Source organism: Salvelinus fontinalis, chromosome 38, assembly GCF_029448725.1.
Source record: "Salvelinus fontinalis isolate EN_2023a chromosome 38, ASM2944872v1, whole genome shotgun sequence".
Taxonomy (NCBI): domain Eukaryota; kingdom Metazoa; phylum Chordata; class Actinopteri; order Salmoniformes; family Salmonidae; genus Salvelinus; species Salvelinus fontinalis.
The window spans coordinates 24,958,324-24,981,973 of record NC_074702.1 but is presented as its reverse complement, the minus strand read 5'-3'; the positions used below and the strand labels follow the sequence as shown (position 1 = coordinate 24,981,973).

At 42.3% G+C, this 23,650-nt stretch overlaps 1 protein-coding gene across 1 annotated transcript in view; it reads left to right on the top strand.

Annotated features, from left to right (window-relative positions):
• LOC129837681 (alkylglycerol monooxygenase-like) overlaps positions 1 to 23,650 on the top strand; it is a 38,426-nt gene that overhangs the window by 490 nt on the left and 14,286 nt on the right. The window contains exons 2-10 of the mRNA XM_055904032.1: positions 2,717 to 2,847; positions 3,137 to 3,288; positions 14,832 to 14,935; positions 15,861 to 15,956; positions 18,793 to 18,859; positions 18,975 to 19,040; positions 19,123 to 19,202; positions 19,767 to 19,901; positions 21,194 to 21,310. Of these exons, the coding sequence (XP_055760007.1) occupies positions 2,717 to 2,847; positions 3,137 to 3,288; positions 14,832 to 14,935; positions 15,861 to 15,956; positions 18,793 to 18,859; positions 18,975 to 19,040; positions 19,123 to 19,202; positions 19,767 to 19,901; positions 21,194 to 21,310 (948 nt within the window). The remainder of the gene's footprint in view (positions 1 to 2,716; positions 2,848 to 3,136; positions 3,289 to 14,831; positions 14,936 to 15,860; positions 15,957 to 18,792; positions 18,860 to 18,974; positions 19,041 to 19,122; positions 19,203 to 19,766; positions 19,902 to 21,193; positions 21,311 to 23,650) is intronic.

Sequence of the window (23,650 nt, the reverse complement as noted above, 5' to 3'; positions counted from 1 at the left end):
CGCTACACAGGTTTCTGCAGTAATCTCTTGATTCCATAGACCTATTGCATAACAATAAAAGTTTAGTTGCTGTTAATGTTTATGTCATATATGGACTTGAGTTTTGGCTGTATGGTTCATATTTTCACATGATATGATATTAGTACATTTATTTTCAAATTCTCTAACAAATCCTTAGTTTTAGACAAACAATATGTGTTTGCTCATGAGTGTGGGGAGGTGTGCCCTTTTCAGTCCAATGGGGGAATGTCTGTTAAATATTGTTGAATTTTAGGACCACTTTTGACTCAAGAGCACCCAGTGCAAAATAACAGAACGCACCAATACTTTTTAATGGGACATCTGGATGATAAATGTTTAACAAAATCCTAAAATCAGCACGGTTGTTATTTGAGGGATAAAGCTCACATTTTAACAGGCTTCTATAAAGTCATGTGAATAGAGAAAAAAACAATTATCCAAACAGCAGGACTCCTCAGTGTGTTAATCCTGCTCCAAACAAACTGTAATGAAAGAACCTCATTTACTACAGTATTGTTACAGAGTTTAATATGATGTTTGCATGGGTGTGTCACTCTTGTTTCGGTGCTGGTTGTTGTTTGTGATGTAGTCATCACTCCGTGCACTAGTCTGTGTTTTGGTTGACTGTATGTACAGGTGTAGGATCTTAATTGATCACGATGTTGCAGGAGAACTTTCATGCAATGCAGGAAATGTAAAACTGGCAGTGTGTATGAGGCTTAAAAAGGCTTCTGAAGTTTGTAATTTCCACTTTGAAATTTCATTCTTGATTTTCCCTTACAAAAAATGTATCAAACCTTACAAAAATGGCCATTAATTATAATCCACATTTCCTGTTTCTGCAGTATTATTTTCCTGCTGTAGCAAACTAGCTCACCTGTAACAGTCTTGCTTCCATCCCGTTCCTTGTCCCAATCTGGGCTCAAACTTGGGACCCTCTGATCACATTAACAAATGTCACCCACAAAGCATCATTACTTGTCCCTCTACAAAAGCCGCTGGTCTGTTGAACCCCAGTATAGCGTGATTATCATCATAGCACAGTATGTAAATATGTTTATAAATAAAAACACTGCATAAACATTGCTTGTCCGATTTAATTCATGCCATAGTTGAATTGATTATCCAGTTGCAATAAGATACATTCTACCTGTTACTTTAGGACAAAGTGGACATACTCTCATAAGAGTGTACAGGGTTTGTGTCTTCCCCCTCACAAACTCGTGGCTAACTTCACTCATCTACAACCTGATATAAATGGCCCCATTTGGGATACTACTCACATCTGTTCCACAAATGTCATTTGCCTTGCAAGATCTAAGACCAAAAACAGAGATTTATATACAACTCCCTTGACAATTTTCACAAGTCCAAAGTATGTTACAGCCTTCATAGGACTTGTTTTCATTTGTCCTGTTGTTTGGAGGAAAATGCCACACAGAGTAAACACAGTGATTGTGAAGGTCAAACACACACGTTAATTAAGAAGTATTTTTTTTAAATCCAAAACAACTCATTCCCTCGGCATCCGCTTTTTCACATGGCATGAGAACCTGAATTCCTTCCCAAATAAAGTGGAAAGCTGTCAAGAACACAGCCCTGACGAGGTAAAACAATACTCTAGACATGAGAAAAAGAGGGAATGTTCAAGCCAGAATCCAAAATGATAATCTCTCTCTCAGTCAGTGGGTTTGGAGAGAGAGTGCTTGTGCTCTGAGCCCATTTGTTAAATGCAGTCCGTCAAGTCCTCTGCCAGATGTTGGAGTGTAGCGTGTGATCGTCGGTCCCTTGTGGTCCTCCAACTCGCCCCAACACGCACACACACACATCCTATTCCACCTCCAGGTCTACACCTCGCAATCCACATTGCACACACACTCCCTGGATGCAGTCATGTGACCAGATGAAGGTTTAGGTGACCAGGTCAGGTCAATCACAGGAGTGACATGGTCATTTGCTAATAATAGCCAACAGATCCAACACACTGTTCAAGTCAGAATTATGACATGATGGAAACCATTTTTGGTAACCTCTAGTAACTTCCTTGTACCTAGTACCTCTCATTCTGTTTTTGCATACTCCACACCTAGATAATACCTAATGCAGCAGATACTGTATGTAGCATACTTATATAATGGAATAGAATAAAATAACTTGATTAAAAAATGGCCCTAATCGGAGGAGGAAATATTAACTTGTGTTTATACAGCTATTTTTGTTCGTTTTCTGTTTTGTTACATGAACATACTATATACATATTAAAGACATGGTTCACTTGTTTACGTTACTTACTTATTATATATGGATGGATAATATTAAGACACATCAGGTATACATGTTTTCAGTCTGAACTGTCATGTGATGTAACGGGACCTATTGAAATGAAAGGTTCCTCCAAATATTATTTGTATGGGTTGTTCAAGTGTTTTCTTCTCCACTGGAAGCTGAAATAAATCCTCAGAGAGAGATGATATGTGACTATCCCTGTGTAGCTTCACCATAGAGCCATCAGGGAAACATCATGCATCACAAGACATGAAAGACCTTTTAACCACATGTCCTCTTGTTCGTTTTCCAAGTCAAACATGTGAGGTTACTGTAAGCGTTCAAGGAAACACAAGACATAAAAGTGGTGGAGTTTTCATTGTGCTTGGACTGTTGATTCGTATTTGTTCTCCTTTACTTGTGACTACAGGCCACCCCGTTCTTTATGGGCTTGATGGTTGTAGAGCTGGTGGTGAGCCTGCTGAAGGATGGAACCCCATTGGCCTGCGTCAGTGACGTCGTCACCTCAGTGTCAGCTGGTATTATTTCCAGAATGCCCACGTGAGTAAACTATAACTTTCTGGTATGTTTCTAGAATTGCTATAGGGAAGCTTAAGCCTTATGCTAAACTAAAAATAATGATCAATGGAGACTCTCCGTAGAAGTAGCTTTTTAGTCCAGGACTTGGCTTAATTTGTTCTATAGAAAAGTAATTACAGCAGTTCGTCTCTTATGATAATGTATATGTACCATTCATTTTTGTATACTGTAAGATCCTCTAACTTTGCACCTGAAATGTATTGTGGAGAATCTGTGTGCTTATCTAAATACATTTGTCCTTTTTTCCCAGGCTATTTGCAAGAGGTTTTGAAATAACCACTTACATCTACGTGTGGGACAACTTGCGTCTACTGGAGCTACCCTGGGACTCTGCCTGGGCATGGTGGCTGGCTTTCCTAGCGGTGGACTTCAGCTACTACTGGGTCCATCGCTTTGCTCACGGTATGGCCATCAGTCTGGGTTAGCTCCTGACCTGGGTCAAATACATACAGTATATCAAATACTTGAGGTGCACTTGATTTAGCTTGCCAGGTACAATGGAACCAATGAGAAGCAAGGGTCGACACTTTACTTGAAGAGGGTTATACGTAAGACATTCACAACAGTCATAACAGTCCCAGATTTGTTATGACTGGTTTCATAAAGGTGTTATGAATGCCTTATGTACACCCCCTTCAATTACAGTGTTGCCGAAACAAGCTGGTCAAGATAAATGAAACGCACGTATTTAAAAGTATTGGGAAGTAGTTGTACTTGTATTTTTGTGTAAATATTTGTAACGATCGTCTGTGGTGGAAGAAGGATCGGACCAAGGTGCAGCGTGGTAAGTGTTCATGTCTTTTTAATAAACAAACTGAACACTGGAACAAAACAATAAAATGATGTGAACAAAATTAAACAGTACCGTGTGGCTAACAAACACACACACGGAAACAAACACCCACAAACCAAAAGTGAAACCCAGGCTACCTAAGTATGATTCTCAATCAGGGACAACGATAGACAGCTGCCTCTGATTGAGAACCATACCAGGCCGAACTCAAAACACCAACATAAAAAAACACACAGACTGCCCACCCCAACTCACGCCCTGACCATACTAAATAAAGACAAAACAAAGGAAATGAAGGTTAGAACGTGACAGTACCCCCCCCCCCCCCCCCCCCCCCCCCCAAGGTGCGGACTCCGGCCGCAAGACCTGAACCTATAGGGGAGGGCCTGGGTGGCCGTCTGTCCGCGGTGGCGGCTCTGGCGCGGGACGTGGACCCAACTTCACCACAGTTTTTGTCCGTCTCCTTAACCGCCCCCATGGCCTCTTACTCTTGGCTCAATAGCAGCACGGTTCTGGAGCTGCACCAAAGAAGCCCTCTAATTCTTCTCCCCGTATAGGGCTGTCTGTAACATCCTGGGATCTCAGCTCACTTAAACTGCAGTTTGTACTGGACAATGATAATCTTAGCACCCAGAACAAGATCTCACATGTCCCACTGGTGTCACAAATGTCAAATCAACGTCTATTCCACAATGGTTGAATGTCATTTCAGTGAAATTACATGGAAACAACGTTGATTCAACCAGTGTTGAATGACAATGCAGAAATAACGTTTTTTTTCTGACACGCAACTTGCTTGGCAGCGGCAACATTGTGTTTGTTTGCTAAATTGTAGCTCTATTTATGTCAGAGGCACATCAAAGCCTGCTCCAGATCTTTCTCTAATTCAAATATGTCTGGCTTAAAGTCCAGTGTAACGGTCCTGACCAGTTTTATGTTGTTTTTGTATGTGTAATTGGTCAGGGCGTTAGTTTTGGGTGGGCAGTCTATGTTATCTGTTTCTATGTTGGTTTTGGTTGCCTGGTATGGCTCTTAATTAGAGGCAGGTGTTTTGCGTTCTCCTCTAATTAAGAGTCATATTTAGGTAGGGTGTTCTCACTGTTTGTTTGTGGGTGATTGTCTTCCGTGTTTGTGTTATGTTTGCACCATACGGAACTGTATACGGTTTGTTCGGTTTATGTAGTCTGTTTCCTATTCGTGCGTTCTTCGTGTCTATGTAAGTTCTCATGTTTAGGTCAGTCTACGTCGTTTGTTATTTTGTATCATTTCAAGTGTAGTTCGTGTTCGTTTTTCGTCTTGTCATTAAATCCATTATGTATTCACAACCTGCTGCGCCTTGGCTCCCTCAATACACCTCCTCTTCTTATGAAGAGAGAGAGGACCGCCGTTACATCCAGACTGTCCCTGTGTTGACATTTGAGTCATGGGTAAATATAAACTGTGTTTTTGAAGGTGGGTGAGACACCTACCAACTGTATTGTATGATAGAAAATGACCCCTGCCAGTGCCAACCTGCCTGATTGAGTGGTCTGCCTGTCTATAAAACATGTAAACAAACCTCCCACGGAGGTTTATTATCCTCAATGGAAGGTCGTTAACCTTAGCTAAGCAGGTTTTTATTGTGCCATAAGAAGGTAGATGACACTCTTCTCAGGCTAAGTGGATTGAAGCGATAGGTTACATAAATATCAGCCGCAATTCTGCCTATTTACCTTATTTGTATAGTCACCATGGCGATTGATCTCAATAGCATTTCACAAGTCCTGAATTAGAATTTGTACAGTATATTGTAATGAAGTGCTTGTGTATGTCATTCTCTCATTCTCTCCATTGTTTAAAACAATTATTCATACAATATTATATAGCTCTGGTTTATTTGGTCAGATTTTATTTTTGAAGTGTGGTATGATATTTATGTCTCGAAACTTTCCACTTACTTGCTATTCCTCCACTCCAGCTTTGACTTGCTTGTATGGAACTTAGTGGGGTCACAGTTAATTCTCTGGTGCCTGGCACTGCACTCAGTCAGGATAGAAGGACAGAAGCTTTTCCCCTTAGCTACCAGAGGGAGCTACCTCCCTCACCGCAGGACAGGCCAGACCCAGTCTTCATTCACTCTTCATTCTGGCCCGGTGAGGTCATCTTGGTTAACCAGTTGTTGACCTCCTGGCCTATTCCAGGGTAGAGTTTGACCAATGCAAAGTTCTCATTTCCATATTGGTTGTTGTCTGTGTAAGTGAATGTCTACAGTATATATGTCACGTTCTGACCTTAGTTCCCTTTTTATGTCTTTATTTGAGTTGGTTAGGGCGTGAGTTGGGGTGGGCATTCTATGTTTTTCTATGTTTTATTCTGTTATATTTCTATGTGTTTGGCCTAGTATGGGTCTCAATCAGAGGCAGGTGTCAGTCGTTGTCTCTGATTGGGAGCCATATTTAGGTAGCCTGTTTTCTATTGTGTTTTGTGGGTGGTTGTTTCCTGTTTCAGTGTTTGCACCATACGGGACTGTTTCGGTTGTTTGTTCGTGTTTTGTTATTTTTGTTCTGTGTTCATTTTGATTTATTAAAAATCTATTATGGACACTTACCACGCTGCACATTGGTCCGATCCTTGCTACTCCTCCTCAGACGAAGAGGAAATCCGTTACAATATAAGTATATAAGTGTTTAGTTGTAATAGTCATTAAAAGACACGGATACTTTAGCTCTTGTAAATACACAAGTATGAAAGCTAACAATGTGTACCTATATGTAATTTCACGACTTTCCTCTATTTTATAATGTTCTGGTATGACACATCAAACAGTTTAAATCGTAAATGTCTGCATCAATTGAGCATGTGAAAATGTATCTGCAATTCTATTCTGTCAAAACATATGACCTATAAATCTCAATACTGTGTTAAAAGTGAAATTACAATAGAAAACTGTGAAGAGGGCAGAGTGAAATCCTCCATTGGGAAATGTGAATCCTAATTAGAAGAACTGTAAAATACGAATGTGGATTTGAACAGTTTTATGGCCATTTCATAGTTTCCCCTCATGTCACTTGAAAGGACAGTCTCATTATAATTGAATGGAAAGAGCTTTGAAAGTAAAAAGTCGGCCTCTCTTCGCTGATGCTGTCTTTATTGAGAAGACATTACTTGCCCTTGCTCTGGGCAGCCAGTTCGCTCTTGGGGATAGGGACCAGAGAACAAAATGGCCATAGTCTCAAGGCATTTAAGGTATAGAGGCCCTTTTTAAACTGTCTGTAGGCATTCTTTATGACAGAGTTAATACAGAGTAAAGTGGATGGCAAAGTAAAGCACAATTAACATGTAATATATTTTATTCAATCCCCTAGTCAATGCTTGGTTAAGGTTCAATGAGAGGCACTGTCACAGGGGAGCTACACTGGGGCGTCGTCGAAAACAGTAGGTTTTTAGCTGTTAAAACGCATACAGTAGTTTTTGCCGCCGTGAGCAGAGAGCAAGACACTTTCTCAACTGTTCTCGGGCATTGAATAATCCACAGATATAACCTTAGAACCATTCATAGTACTCCCAGTCCCAGTCTCACCACTATTTCCTCACTGTGCTCTGGCTTTCTGTTAGGTAGTTCTGCATTTCTTACCCTGTGTCATTTTCCAGTCACCATCTCTGTTTTCTCAATAAGTCTATGCTGGCATGTATCTCTGCCAGTAGTCCTACCAGTGCAATCTGTTATTACTCTAACCTTGTTCCAACAGCAAGGCCTCTCTCCTCATCAGTAGACTGGCAGACCATTGAAAATATATTATTTACGGATGCTTGCATCCTTTGTATGCTAACTCACTTGTAGAAATATCTTCTAAGGTAAGCTGCATAGGGAATCATGTACTGTACCATGTTTTGTTTTTCATTTGACCTCTTCCAAAGTGATAACATTTGCTTATTATTGATTGTCTTTCACAGTCTTCTTTCCACCCGAGAAATTATACAGTCCAGAGGCAGTTATGTTCAGAAGGCAATATGCTTTTTGGTGCTACCGAGTTGAAAAGGGACGTTTTTATGGAGGATGCGGCTGACTTGTTGGCAGTCCTGTTGATTCTGTTTATTTTCCTCTAACCTAAAGATATAGGATCTTAATTTGATCACTCTTTTGTTGCTGACAATTTTCTGAGATTTGTGTGATTTACATAAATTCACTGAAAACCCACACTAACACATGGTTATTTTAACAGTATTGCACTTTTCATATAGACTAATTTTGGCCAACTAATAGCCTAACCACCCATCAAGAAACATTATGGACTAAACATTCAAATCCTGTTGTTGTGGGATTATTTTGCTGTGAAAATATAGGTCAAATGAAAATCCTACATCTGTATAAATCACACTAATAGCTAGTATCATCCCAGAACACATCTATATCCAGCCAGCTTTCATAAACCACAGATCAGAACCACAGGTCTCCCTCGCATTGGTTCTACGTGAGATCATGGATGTAGAGGAGTTTCACCACACCAGCTTTCGTCTGGGTACTTTACCAGCTAAATTCATATCAAAATATGTCCCCATCGGAAGATCTGTTTGCTCTGTTCTCATCCAGTAGTAGCTACAGTAGTATTAACACATACTCATGTTACTGTACAGGGACAGTTGGTACAGTACTCCAAGTACGCTGTAAAAAAATGGACTGTGTCAACTCCGGATTGGCATGAAGACTAACTTGTTGTAATCCATGAAGGTATTTGGTTAATCTTAGCACACTGATTGAAGGTGGCACTGGATACACACAACTGGATACACAGCTCAAAAGCAGTTTAATTCCTATTTACCTGTCACATTAGTCGCCATTATAGTTTTCAGTTGACTGGGGGGATAATATATGGGGGTATATTTCTGCCAATATTACTGTAAATATAAAAAATCTTCCCCCACAACAGTTCTTTCTCATCAAAAAAAGCCATGACTCATAGTCTACGCTGTACTGATGACAGCCTTCACCTGAGATAATGTTTTCCAGTGTGTTGCACCTGGGTGCCTGTGTTTCACTCTCTATAGCATCCTGTGGTGTGTGTGTCTGGCCGGGCCGTCCTCTCTACAGTACCATAGCCTAGCCCTACGGACAGCAGCAGTTGTCAAGACAAACAGATCTGGTCATCGCTGCGCTGCACCGGGGCTGGGGTTGCTGGGGCTGGGGCCTCCCTGAGGAGGCTCTGCTGATCTGAATGTTATTGTTTTAAAATGAGCTCCTTTTGGCCGTGCGGCGGGGCGGGGGTTAACCTCCTGGTGGCCAGGGCTTCTTAACTATTCTCTGTGACTGGAAGTTCCTGGCCTGGCGCAGGTTGGAGGGTTGGAGTGCGTACAAAATAACCAAATCCGGTCGGTCAGGATGTGGGCGCTCACCGTGCTACAAGAGACCCGGGCTGCTAGCACCTCTGGGACCCAGGGATAATATCAACAATGGCTAGCAGGCCACTAAGCTCAGCTCAGCTCACTGTGTGTGTGTGTGTGTGGGGGGGGGGGGGGTGGTATTTGTCTGTACAGTATGTGTGCTTAGAGGGGCTAGACTGGGCTAAGTAAGGAAATTCAGTCTTCCTGATGAGCTAAGTGACTGAGCTGAGCTGAGCTAAGCGCTCTGTGGCCCAGGGGTCTACTGCCCTCATGTTTGGTCATTTGCGACTGTCCTCTGTTACTTCTGTTTTTGTAGGACAGACAAGTGTCCCTAATGATGTTGACAGGAAAGGTGAATCATGGTTTAGTGGGATACCTATCAAAACAGAGCTTGGACTCGTTGGTGATCAGGTGTAAATAATGTACTGTATTACGTATACATTAAACATTTTCATTAATATGTCGTTTCTTTAACAAGATTAGTTTGGATTTAGATGAATAGACAGACTTATGTTGCAGTGGCACTAAGACATGAATTACAGGTTATGAATCGTATGTGCTTGACATAGAGTCACTCACAAGTCACTGTTGATTGGGAAAAAATGAAGTAAGAATTTCTCAGAATCCAGAATTATCTTTAAGTGGGCCTGACTTAGTGTGTGTGGGTGTGTGTGTGTGAGTGTGTGTGTGCGTGTGCGTGAGACTGGGGATTGAGGACAGCATGAAGTACTGCAGTGACAGGGGGGAGCTAGTCGGCTGTCCCAGGGTAGGGGTTATTGTGTTATAGTTGGCACTTCATGTAAGGACCTCCAATCCAAACACTGAAGGCCCTTTACAGGCCATTACGAACGTGATTGACAGGGCACCCAACCACTCGGAGGACTGCCGATCAAAGACAAAACGTTATGCCAAGGTCTGGTCACGGAGGGTGGCAATTCAAGCAGTCGATTATTATTGCTCTAAAATAGTCTGTGTTCTATTAATTTGGGACTTTAGGCTATAGATGTCCCACTATAGCTGTAGGTGACCTTATTATCTTGCTGTAGGTGGATAAACTAAAGGGGGATCAAATAAAAAATATATGTTTTATTGTCACCTACTGGATAGGTGCAGTGAAATGTGTTGTTTTACAGGGTCAGCCATAGTAGTACGGCGCCTATGGAGCAAATTAGAGTTCAGTGCCTTTATCAAGGGTACATCGACAGATTTGTCCCCTTTCAGGCTCAGTTATTTGAACCAGCGACCTTTCGTTTACTGGCCCAACGCTATTATTAATACATTACTTAGTAATCACCTGTTGTTGCATCTTTCTGGAATTACACAATGTTTACCTTGGATTACAGTACTCTGTGTTTATGACATATCTTACATAAGCACAGTCCCTGGAACTGTAGTTACAGGTTAAATATGGTCTTGTTTGATCAAAGTCCAACTCGCTCTCACCTAGAGTTGGGCAATATGGACTAAATTCCATATTGCGATAAATTGCCTGAACAATAAATAGAATGATACGTTTATAACAATGTGCACTGCATTTTTTAAATGTTTTATTGTCCTTTAAACTACTACTACTAGTTTGATGGTTGTCGCCATCAATTGTACCATTAACAATCACCAGTAGCAAACTTATTTCATTTCACATTTCTCTAGCCTAGGCTACTTATCGTTATGAACGATATCAGCAAAATCATTTGTGGTTTATCCACACACCTGTGTAACCTGAAGTCATATGATGCACATTGCATTCCGTTTTGCATATTAGCGCGTCATTATCTACTTATCACTGATATTCAAAACATTTGCAAAGCCCTACTTGAGACCTGTGGATGTGCAGTCCTCAGCGTTTCTGCTCTTGGTGGGAAAGGTTCTCTGTGGCATTCGTTCTCATCATTAAAGGAGTTCCCTCCTGAATAGGGCCTGCCAAACTATGCGATGTCCTGCTGAGCCGCAGGATGAGGAATGGCTTGCAACCAAGCCTAGCAGTTCATACTTCCTACTAGTGACACCCAGCATTAATCTTAGCCCGCTCCGGCCCCTCAAACCAAAAAAAGGGGGCTAGCAAAAATCGAACAATGGCTGGATTATAACTTCTTCTGTGTGTTTAACAGTTGATCTAGTTCCTCCATGGGCTCTGACAGGAAGAAGTGTAAAAGCACACGTAAACGACTGGAGTTATTACACATGTCGATTACTCTTTTTCTCTCTTTCTCATTCCTCTTCACCCTCCTGTTAGGTTTATGGTGGAACTACAGATTGAATTCTGTTCCGGAGAGTAGGGAAATTAAGCTTGCAATCCAGTCCAGTAATATCATTGAACTTTTCAACCAAAATTGTACTCTCACTGTTTTAACCATCTGTCCGCTCACACTAGTTGATAGCTTGTTGACGTTACAGAGGTGTCGAGTACTGGCAGGCAGTTTTTTTCTAAGCGGTGAGAGGGTTCTCCCTGTCTCCTAGGCTTTGGGAGTTCCTCATAGACAAGGCTTGCTGATTTTGATGGTTAGGCCGCAGCTTCTTGGACGTATAATTTTAGGCGTTCGAAGACTGATCATGGCATTCTTTTCACAGACACCTACTGTACACACCTTCACACACACTTTCTACACGGTGTGTTTGTTCAGGTGGCGTCTCTCGACCCTATGGGTTTTATGGCTCTCTGTTTCGATAGAATTCACAAGTTTATTAAACACTGATAGACCCATACAGTACCTTCAAGATGTCTCTTTAGAATGAACTCTCGTAATAGAACGAATGGAGAGCTAGCCCAGTGAGTATCCCGCTCATCGTATGCATGACTATATTTAGCAGGCAAAAATGTACCTCCCTACATTTTCAAAACCCAACTTTGTTGTCAACTTTAATTAGAGTTGAATTAGTTGTTTGTGTTATCATTCAGGGCTACCACATGGGATTTTAATGGGCATTGAGTAACTTTCACTGCTTTTAATGAAAAGTATACTTTACTATAGATAGCCTATATGGGGGCTTTGTGGTCCAGACTTAGCAATGGTTCCTCTACTCCCATGTAGATGAAGCCAAAGCGTTTGAGGGGTGCCAAAGAGCACAGAGAAATGGGTGGTCCGGAAACAGGAGATCCAGTGAAACTTAACAAGCGTGTTTCTTTGGATGTTAAAATGAAGTGTAATAGTAATATTAATGTAGCACGTATCACAACACAGCAGAGGAATTTAAACTGCAGCACAGGGACATGGCTGGATGGTCAACATGTCACGGCTGTCGTAAGTGTCACAATGGCGTGTATAAGTGGCAGAGGAAGTCAGGCGCAGGAGAGTCAAATAGAGTGTAGAATGGAGTACTTTAATTAAAGTCCCAGTAATCTGCTCCATAACACTCACGGAAAAAAATATAATATAAATCTGGGTACGAAGACCCATCGCACACCTATACACAATCAACACAACACTTGACAACGAACAATCTCTGACAAACACATGAAGGAAAACAGAGGGTTAAATACACAACAGGTAATGAATGGGATTGACAACAGGTGTGTGGGAAGACAAGACAAAACCAATGGAAAATAAAAAATGGATCGATGATGGCTAGAAGACCGGTGAAGTCAACCGCCGAACACCGCCCGGACAAGGAGAGGCAACGACTTCGGCAGAAGTCGTGACAGTAAGAACGGGACCAAGGCGCAGCGGATGTTGAGTTCCACATCTTTAATTCAAAGAGAAACTTAAACAAAACTAAATATATCAATAAACGAACAACTAAACGTGACTACGTAGTGCACATGCACAAACACAAAACAATATCCCACAAACACAGGTGGGAAAAATAGCTACTTAAATATGATCCCCAATTAGAGACAACGATTACCAGCTGCCTCTAATTGGGAATCATACAAAACACCAACATAGAAATATAAACTAGAACACAACATAGAAATTATAAACTAGAATACCCCCTAGTCACGCCCTGACCTACTACACTGTAGAGAAACAAGGGCTCTGACAAAGGTGCGGACTCTGGCCGCAAAACCTGAAACCAAATGGGGGGGTTAGGGGGGGTGACTTGTGTCGGTGGCGGCTCCGGTGCGGGTCGTAGCCTCACCGGCGCTGAGGAAGGCTCCGGCCATGGAGCTGGACTGGACACCGTATCCCGGACTGGGCACCGGCACAGAGGAAGGCTCCTTCCCTGGAGCTGGACTGGACACCGTGCCTGGACTGGGCACCGGCGCAGAGGAAGGCTCCTGCCCTGGAGCGGAACTGAACACCATGCCTGGACTGGGCATCGGCACAGAGGAAGGCTCCTGCCATGGAGTGGGACTGGACGCCTTTCCTGGAAGCTCCGGAAGCTCTGGACTGGGAACCGTCGCCGGAAGCTCTGGACTGGGAACCGTCGCCGGAAGCTCTGGACTGGGAACCGTCGCCGGAAGCTCTGGACTGGGAACCTTCACCGGAAGCTCTGGACTGGGAACTGTCGCCGGAAGCTCTGGACTGGGAACCTCCGCTGGAAGCTTTGGACTGGGAACCTTCACCGGACGCTCTGGACTGGGAACCTTCACCGGAAGCTCTGGACTGAGAACCGTCGCCGGAAGCTCTGGACTGGGAACCTTCGCCGGAAGCTCTGGACTGGGAACCTTCGCCGGAAGCTCTGGACTGGGAACTTTCACCGGAAGCTCTGGACTGGGAACCTTCGCCGGAAGCTCTGGACTGGGAACCTTCACCGGAAGCTCTGGACTGGGAATCTTCACCGGAAGCTCTGGACTGGGAACCGTCGCCGGAAACTCTGGACTGTGAATGCGCACTGGAGGCCTAGTGCGTGGAGCCGGTACAGGTGGCACCGGACTGGTGACACGCACTTCCGGGCGAGTGCTGGGAGAAGGCACAGGACGTACCGGACTGGGAACACGCACTTCAGGACGAGTGTGCTGCAGCATTCTCATCGCTACCACCTCTCTCTAGAATCTTTCATCGAATTCCTCCTCCGACTCCCACACAGGCTCTGGCACTCTCCGCTGCTCGACCGCCAGCTCCATGAAAAAGAGAATTCCAAAAGAATCTTGGGGTTTCTTTGGCAGCGTACTGATGACACGCTCCTCATGGCGAGTGCGAGGAACCGGCACAGGACATACCGAGCTGAGGAGGCGCACTAGAGATCTGGTGTGTGGAGCCGTCACATATGGACTGATGACCCGCTTTTCAGCACGCTTGCACTGCCGCATACTCCTAGCCAACTCCATTCTCCGGTATCCTTCCTCACACTCTTCCATCGACTCCCATGCGGGCTCTGGCACTCTCCTTGGGTCGACTGACCACTTCTCTATCGCCTGCTCCATGTGCTCTTGCTCTTCCCGCGGCTCAGCCGGCCACCCCTTGTGCCCCCCCACCCCCACCCCCCCCCAAAAAAATCTTGGGGTTGTCCTTGGGCTTTCTGTGGACGCGAACCCTGCCGTCGTCGCTGTCCTCCATTATTACCTTCCGTCTGCCTCCAAGGAAGGGTCTCGCATCCACCCATCACTTCTTCCCATGTCCAAAACTCCTTTAACTCGTGGATACGCTGTTTGGTCCTCTTTTGGTGGGATATTCTGTCACGGCTGTCATAAGAACGGGACCAAGGCGCAGAGGATGTTGAGTTCCACATATTTAATTCAAAGATAAACTTTGATCTAGCAACCTTTCGGTTGCTGGCCCAACGCTCTAACCACTAGACTACCTGCCACCCCAACAGGGGTTTAAATAGTAAGTCTGTGGGTACGCTGCCAGGGATCAAAAGGGTGTGTGTGTGTGTGTGTGTGTGTGTGTGTGTGTGTGTGTTCCCACGACAGAGTTGAATTTCCTGTGGGCTGCCCACCAGGTCCACCACAGCTCAGAGTACTACAACCTTTCCACAGCCCTCAGACAATCCCTCACACAGCAGTTCTCATCATGGGTAAGAGCCCTACTCAACCACTGGAACATCTATGCTATTTTATTCTATTCTATTCTATTGTGAACAACATACTTTTGTGTGATGCTGGAGATGGCAAAAGTTGATGAAGAAAAACAGGTTTTATTGTCACACACCGGATAGATGCAGTGAAATGTGTTGTTTTACAGGATCAGCCATAGTGCAAATTAGGGTTAAGTGCCTTGCTCAAGGACACATCGCCCGATTTTTCACCTTGACAGCTCGGGTATTCAAACCAGCGACCTGTCAGTTACTGGCCCAGCGCTCTAAACGCTGGGCTACCTGCTGCATTAGAAATGCAGATAAGTCCAACATTTGCTCCTTCACCACAAAGTATGCTGTGTTATGCACGAAGTATGGTATACTGTTCTTTATCCATAGTCATTGAGTACGTTTACATGTACACTAATAATTTGATATTAAACTGATGAACTGATTATGGCAGTAGGCTGAGTTTGACATGACTCTGCTTGCCTTAATCGGCGTACGGTAATAAGTATACGCAATCTTTTGAATGATTAGGACATGTAAACACCTTAATCGTAGTTCCAGGGGTGTCTTTGATATGCGCATGTGCTAGCACCAGCCAAGCGTGCCTCTCTCTTTAGCGCGAGTGAAGTGTATTCAGAACAACTGAAAGTATGCATCTTTGAAGTAGTTTCACATACAAACTTTATATGTCCGAAGTCAGAATCAAATAGGCTTCTCAAAAATAACATTGTCGATGTGGTAGAAGGTTTATTTTGATTGGTGATTTCGGATGTGTCCATGTAAACAGGATTATTAGAGAAATTGTTTTTCTTGCAAAGCATCTAAACGATTAAATGGAACTATTATATTAATCTGACTATCCACAATGATCATCTTATTGTGTACTTTTAAGGATATTCATTGTGTCTGTCCTCAGGTGTTCTATCTCCCCATGGCGTTGGCAGTACCACCCTCTGTGTTCGCTGTTCACATCCAATTCAACCTGCTCTACCAGTTCTGGATCCACACTGAGGTAGATGCAGCCCACAGTACCACCCAGTCTCAGGTTACCATTATCTCTCCTCATTTTGGCCCGTTTGCTTATTTTCATGCCTAGTGAATGCGTCCCTGTTTAATGATGATTATTCATGTCGTCAATATTCTACAAGTTCATTATGCATATTTCCAAATTACTGTAATAGCTTAAACTGTAAAATAATTCAGAAATAAAGCTACTTTGGCTGAAAGTTATCTCACTCTAGTCCCTATACTATCTGCTGTTAAGTTGAGCTCAAGTCAAACCTGTGTTTAATAAAAAATAATGAGATTTGATGAAATATTCCAAACAGAAGCAAGACCAATCGTTCTCCTTTAAAGTGATTGGTAGTATCATTTTTACAATCCCCAATCGTTAGGGGAATGAATGGAGTTGGAATCACTTCCATCTTTTAGTGCACTATTAGTGAAAACAGTCATAAAATCACAATTTTCTGGGGGGTATAATTTATGATTTCTTTATAGACTTTTTTGATGTTGAGTAATTTATTGGCACGCGATTCCCAGACCTGATCTGGGAATGAAAGTTTTTCATTCATGATTAAACTCTGGCGGTTGCCAGACCACTCATTACATGGAAATAATGAATAATTTAAAAATAATTTCCCAGACTGACTGTACGATCAGTGGTAGACTTTAACATCAAAATGTCTGTAAAAGTTGCACCCAAAGAAAAATCAGATTCTTCTGAAATATGTGCCTTATGGCATGATCTGTAAGGATTTTCTGTGTGTGTGTGTGTGTGTGTGTGTGTGTGTGTGTGTGTGTGTGTGTGTCTGCTTAAAACTTCTTGAGAATACAGGGGGTGCTGTTTTCGCATTAGCATAATTTGCTCTACAGATTAAACTGCCTCTTATTCAATTATTGCTCTTACTATATGCATATAATTAATACCATTGGATAGAAAACAATCTCTAGTTTCAAAAACCGTTTCAATTTTGTCTCTGAGAGAAACACAAGTCATTTGACAGCACTTTCCCTGACCAAGAAGTAGAATGCAAGATGTCTATGCTCGCTTCAACGCTCTGCCTATATATGGTCACGCCACCTATGACCCGAAACACACTTCATTCGCCTTCCTCTGGGTGTCAAGAGGACGTCAGAGGAGAATTTTTTTGTTTATCTTGTTCTGACGTGAAATAAGACCTATTTCTTTGGCGTGACCGACAACTTCCGCTTCTCTGAATCGCGCGACTTGGAGGTGCGATTGTCTACTGTTTTGCTGCCGTTACGGATTAAAACGATCTCCGTCTCGAATTTTGTTTGATACATGTGACCATATCATCGTAATGTATGTTTTTTCAATATAGTTTAATCAGATTATTTGAATTTTTTCGGGAGTTTTGCGGTGTTCCGTTCTCTGATTTTATTTTCGTTTGAGAGATCCGTGCCACTCGACCAGTACCAATGCTAAATGAAGTGGGAAAGTTTGCATTCTGAATCGAAACAAGGACTCATCTGGACAAAGGACACCTTGATCAACATTCTGATGAAAGATCAGCAATAGTAAGACCCAATTTACGATGTTATTTCATATATCTGTCGTGCATGTGAACTGGTCGTGGGCGCCCAGCTGGTTCTGCCTGGCGTAGCTATGCTAATTTGGCGCTACATTTTGTTTTCGCTATAAAACATTTAATAAATCTGAAATATTGTTTGGATTCACCAGATGTTGGGCTTTCAATATCTGTACGCTGTGTATTTTTCTGAAATGTTTTAAGATGAGTAATTAGTTATATGACGTTGGTCTCTGTAATTGTTCTGGCTGCGTCGGCACTATTTCAGATTGCAGCTGCAATGTAGAACTGTGATTTATACCTGAAAAATGCACATTTTTCAAAAAAAAACTATGCTATACCATAAATATGTTATCAGACTGTCATCTTATGAAGTTGTTTCTTGGTTAGTGGCTATATATATTTGTATTTAGTCGAATTAGTGATAGCTACTGACGCAGGAAAAAACTGTTGGAGTAAAAAAATGGTGTCTTTTGCTAACGTGGTTAGCTAATAGATTTACATATTGTGTCTTCCCTGTAAAACATTTTAAAAATCTGAAATGGTGGCTTTATTCACAAGATCTGTATCTTTCATCTGGTGTCTTGGACTTGTGATTTAATGATATTTAGATGCTACAATTTACTTGTGACGCTATGCTAGCTATGCTACTCAGTGGGGGGGAGTGGGGGGTGCTCCCGGATCAGGGTTGGTGACTCGTTAAAGGTTAATAGAGTGATTGAACAGCCATACGTGTTTGATTATGAATGACTGAGATATTGTTTTGGAATGCTTGTGCATGCATTCATTAGTTTGTCTGGAAGGAAGTGTGTGCGTTCATATTAGCTAGTAGCTACTATTACAAGCATGCGTGTATGCATGTGTGTGTGTTCAAGTGTATGTAAGAGCATTATCAACAGTGTCAACTGTGTTTTGGTCTCGGCACCGCTCTCCATCCTAGTGTTGCTTATACTTCCATTTTATAAGTATTGTTTTTTCCATCTGGGAATTTGGCCACCTCACGATTTCTGTCATTAGACCTAACTCATCAAATAAGAAAATGCTTTAGTCTTATAAAAAAGGTTTCTAGCCAGATACATTTAGTTGCTACTGTATGTTAACCAAATTGCCAACCAAAGACCCAAGGAGTGCACTACCAGTTAAAACATACATTTGCGAGAAACCTCTATTAAAATAGTTTTTTAATCCAGGACTAGGTTTAATCTACGTTCGGAAAACCAACCCAAATTGTGGCAGCTAGGCTATACATTTTTCTATTATTTTGTGTTTAATGTATGTACATTCTCTGTCTTTCAGGTGATCAGAGATATGGGACCTCTGGAGTGGGTCCTAAACACCCCCAGTCACCACAGAGTTCACCACGGTAAGAAAGAAAGCCTCTTCTTCTCTCTCAAACACACATATTCTTACCATATTTGACGTGAGCTGATCAGTGCAGTGGTAAAAAAGGAAAATGATGTGTTGCATTTCATTGGCAGGGCGAAATGAGTATTGCATTGATAAGAATTACGGGGGAGCTCTGATAATATGGGACAGACTATTCGGTAAGTAAAGGTTCACAGGGTGAGTGCTTGTAGTAATATGGCATTGTCGTTATAACTACATTCTCTTATATTGATTTATCAGGTACCTTTGCTCCAGAGGGCGATAAAGTTGTCTACGGTCTCGTACACAAAATAAACACACATGAAATCCTCCAGATTCAGGTTAGTCCCAAGGGAAAATACGAAATACAAGATCATTTTCTTATTTGCTGTATTTTATTTTGCACACTGTAAGATATAAACTACTAGACTATAAATGCATATACAAGCTATCAAAGAGCAAATTGTCACAGTGTTTAGACTGAGCTGACACTGCATGCAAACTGTCTGATTGTCTCTGTATTACATCAGTGGAATCAAACCATTTGTAGAGCAGTTACTCTCAATCACTTTGTACGAGTAAATTTTACCACTGGAACAGTCATGCTCTAACCATAACATTATTACGCAACCTTAAACAAACCGCCCAGCAGAGGTGAAAGAATCCAATAAAATGAAATACTAGAAGTTGTGTTTGATTATTTTCACTGCCCTTACCGCTGGCAACTTAGTGCATGAGCAATCCCTTCCAAATGGAGGACCATTCTCCACACAGTATTAACTAACGCACAGATTAGCATTGACAACCATGAATATGTAGTAATGTCAGGGCTTTTATAGTAAAACTGCTTATGTAATATAATGTGACTGTAATGTGATGGTATATCTTTTATATTTTTCCTTTAGTTCCATTACTATAAATACTTGTGGAGGAGGTTCAACAGATACAAGAAAATCTTCAATAAATTGGGCGTCCTCTGGAAAGGACCAAGTTGGAAACCTGGCAAACCGAGGCTGGGTGATCACGCAGAGGTACCCGAGGTACTGCCACATTCAAAATGAAAACACGTTTTGTCATTAGAGGGGGAGAGAAAACGAGAGAGCGATAGATGAAAGAGTAAGACGTGGGGAATCATGGAGAGAAGAGAGTGTGAAAAGGGAGTTGAAGACAGTGTTCTAGCATTTTTGGTGTATCTACATTCCCAAAAGGGACACATTTGACACTTTCATACTTCATTTAACTATCACTATGACGTAAAGAAAAACACTATCCTTACTATCCAAGTGACTCACAGTGTTCTCACATGAAAGATTCACATTTTACACAGCCTTTACATGGAAACACCACACCAAATACATATTTTTTTTATTTTACATTTTTGTATTTAACCTTTATTTAACTAGGCAAGTCAGTTAAGAACAAATTCTTATTGACAATGACGGCCTAGGAACAGTGGGTTAACTGCCTTGTTCAGGGGCAGAACAACATATTTTTACCTTGTCAGCTCAGGGATTTGATCTGGCCCAACGCTCTAACCGCTAGGCTACCTGCCACCCCAAAAGGGGGGAACACAATAAGCAAATTTTCACTTTAAATAGTAAGTCTGTGGGTACCCTGCTAGGGATCAAAAGTGTGTGTGTGTGTGTGTGTGTGTGTGTGTGTGTGTGTGTGTGTGTGTGTGTGTGTGTGTGTGTGTGTGTGTGTGTGTGTGTGTGTTACTATAGTGCCAATCAGGAGCCCCGGCGGTTGGCTTTGAAATAGCGCTGATGGTGGCACGCATTTAGGCCCTTCACACTTAAAAAAAACTCCACCCCTCGACTTTATGATTAAATTGGCCCCTAAACTCTTGCATGGTGATTCTAAACATGTGGAGGGTGCTGGAATTTGACTGAAATATCTTGAAAGGCTTGCCATTGTAGGCCTAGACGGGTGCGTTGATATTTTCTAAGGAGAGAGTGAGAGAGAAAGAGAGAGAGTGAGAGAGAGAGTCGGGGTCGAATGTGTTGGCTTTTGAGGCTAAGCAGAGCTGTGGGCTGGAACACCTACAAGGGAAGTAATGGGAAAGAAATCTCACCCAAGACCCCCTGCAAGGTACCAATTCAACATGTAGTTCTCTACAATTTGGTGTTTTAAACAAAGTTTAAGGTACAAACAGTATAGATGTTCTGCAGTGAATAATTTCAAAGTATCTTATTATCTGCGTATAGATAAGCCATGATAATATGGCCCATTAAAAAATCACAACATTCAGGAATGATGTTATATTGTCTCATCTTTTTGTATAGCTGTATTATATTGCTGTTTTAATATTTTTTTATTATGTCATTGACAGGTTACTGGAGAAGAGCTGCCATACAATCCCAGTTGGCCTCTGGCTCTGAAAGTCTATGTGTGCATACACGGTCTAATGTTGTTGGGTGTTTACCAGGATCTGTTTGAGTCAAGGCTGGTATGTATTGTCAATCCCAAGAGTTACCAGTCATAGATAATCAACTGGGATTGAGAAAACATGGGCTCTATCTTATTTTAGCCATTTGAAATAATGTCATTTTCATTTTCTTTGAAGGAACGAAGTCACAAACATTCTGTTTATTTTAGCTTATGACATTCTTAATTGGGTTGTTTTTCTACAGTATTTACCCAGAAAAATAGTGACTCGGCTACCATCAAGTCAGAATGACTCACTGTCAGTCCTCTTTAAAATAACCTTTGTCTATTATTTTCCACTCTCAGAGCCAAAATCCCCCCCCCCTCCTCTTTCAAAAAAATGAAAGTCAGGTTTCCTCAGTAGTTATCTTTGGACTGCTTTTTTCCCCAGGCATAGTTTTGGTTAGCCAAAATGCACTGTCCCACCCAGCCCTTCAAACTGAGACAAAATGGCCTGTCTTCATGTGATTCCTACCTCCATGGTGTTCCCTTAGTTGTGGTCCTCCCTCCACATAGGCCCACAGTCAAAGAGTTCCCTCCTCTTATTGGCCACCAGCGCATGAAACAGCAGCATAGCAGCTGGTGGTCTAACAGTGAACACAAACGCCTTAATTGCCAAGTCAACCATTTCCCAAACATTTCCCAACCTAAATAGCCTTTAGGATGCTGTAATCAGGATTTCCAGGGAAAATAACAAAGTAAGTAACAATGTCCATGTATGTATGTATACCTCCATGTTCACTAGGCACGTATTTACCGTGACTATTGATGATGCAGTGTAGCACAACTCAGGATCTTAGTGTTAATTCAAAGATATTAAAACATTTCAAACAAATGAAGTTAGCCTTTAATTACATCATGGATATAGATGCACGGCCCTCGTGTCGCTACAAGATGCACGGCCCTCGTGTCGCTACAAGATGCACGGCCCTCGTGTCGCTACAAGATGCACGGCCCTCGTGTCGCTACAAGATGCACGGCCCTCGTGTCGCTACAAGATGCACAGCCATCGTGTCGCTACAAGATGCACGGCCCTCGTGTCGCTACAAGATGCACGGCCCTCGTGTCGCTACAAGATGCACGGCCCTCGTGTCGCTACAAGATGCACGGCCACGGCCCTCGTGTCGCTACAAGATGCACAGCCATCGTGTCGCTACAAGATGCACGGCCCTCGTGTCGCTACAAGATGCACGGCCCTCGTGTCGCTACAAGATGCACGGCCCTCGTGTCGCTACAAGTTTATTTCAGGTTGGGTAATTTTACGATGAGAACAGACAGGTAAATTGACCAACCTATCTCTTGTCCTGAAAATAATAATGGTAGTGATGATAACTATAATAATAACAAGTTAATCTCCAGGTCTCTGGGGATATAGAGACAATAACATTATCAGTCCAGTGCTGGAGTCACTGAAGCACCAACAGATGGTGAATTTCATTTATTTTCACTCACTGTTATTGTTGAAATATGATATGGGACAAAATCAAAAATGTGCGCACTGAGCCGGCATGAAAATCCAATCATTTAAGTTGTGTCTAGGGTCCATTCCCCCAGGGTAGAGATAGCCTAAGTAAAGATCATGTAACCTAACTGACCTGCATTGTCTCCTGGGTAACAGTACCAGTGGGTGCAAGACAGCATAATAACCTAATAAAGTGTAATAAATAAATAAAATACAATTACCAAATAATACAATTCTGAATAGCTTTAGCTTACAATAACTGTGTAGTTACTGTATTACTGCCAATTTAGACCTCGCCTTAAGCGTTACTGACTCTAGTGATGGTTAAGTTTACTGTGTGTCTTTGGAATCCATGTAATGGAAACGGTTTAGTATAGTTGATTCATAACCTCTTATTTGCCTCAATTGAATACATATAGTAGCGCCCTGCCTATCCTTTCCCACGTGTGGGTTAGGGGAATATGGGGTATAACGATTATAGGGCCTGTACCATATAAACATGAAGAAATACTACTTTATTGCTTCCTGTTGATATGTTGATGCCATATATGGCCTGTTGGGAATGTACATTGTTGTCTATGCACTGCATGGAAGGAGACCAGTGAGGTTTGCATGTCAGGGCCTCTGGGTGGAGTGTTGAAGATCCAACCCCTGCTCTGGCAGACCAATCTAGTCCCTTAGGAGAGGCTAGTCTTACAGCTGCCTTTTAGGTTAGGAACTTTTCACCACTCATGTATCCATCCACAGGTTGGGGTTGTGTGCGAACAAAACACAAACGGCTCACCAAGGTCAATGTCAATGTGTACAGTATAGGACTAGTGTTCTTCATAGTGTTTGCTTTGGCTTGATGGGTAGCGGTACTGAGAGCTATGTACCACAACGTCTTCCACTCTGGTCAAG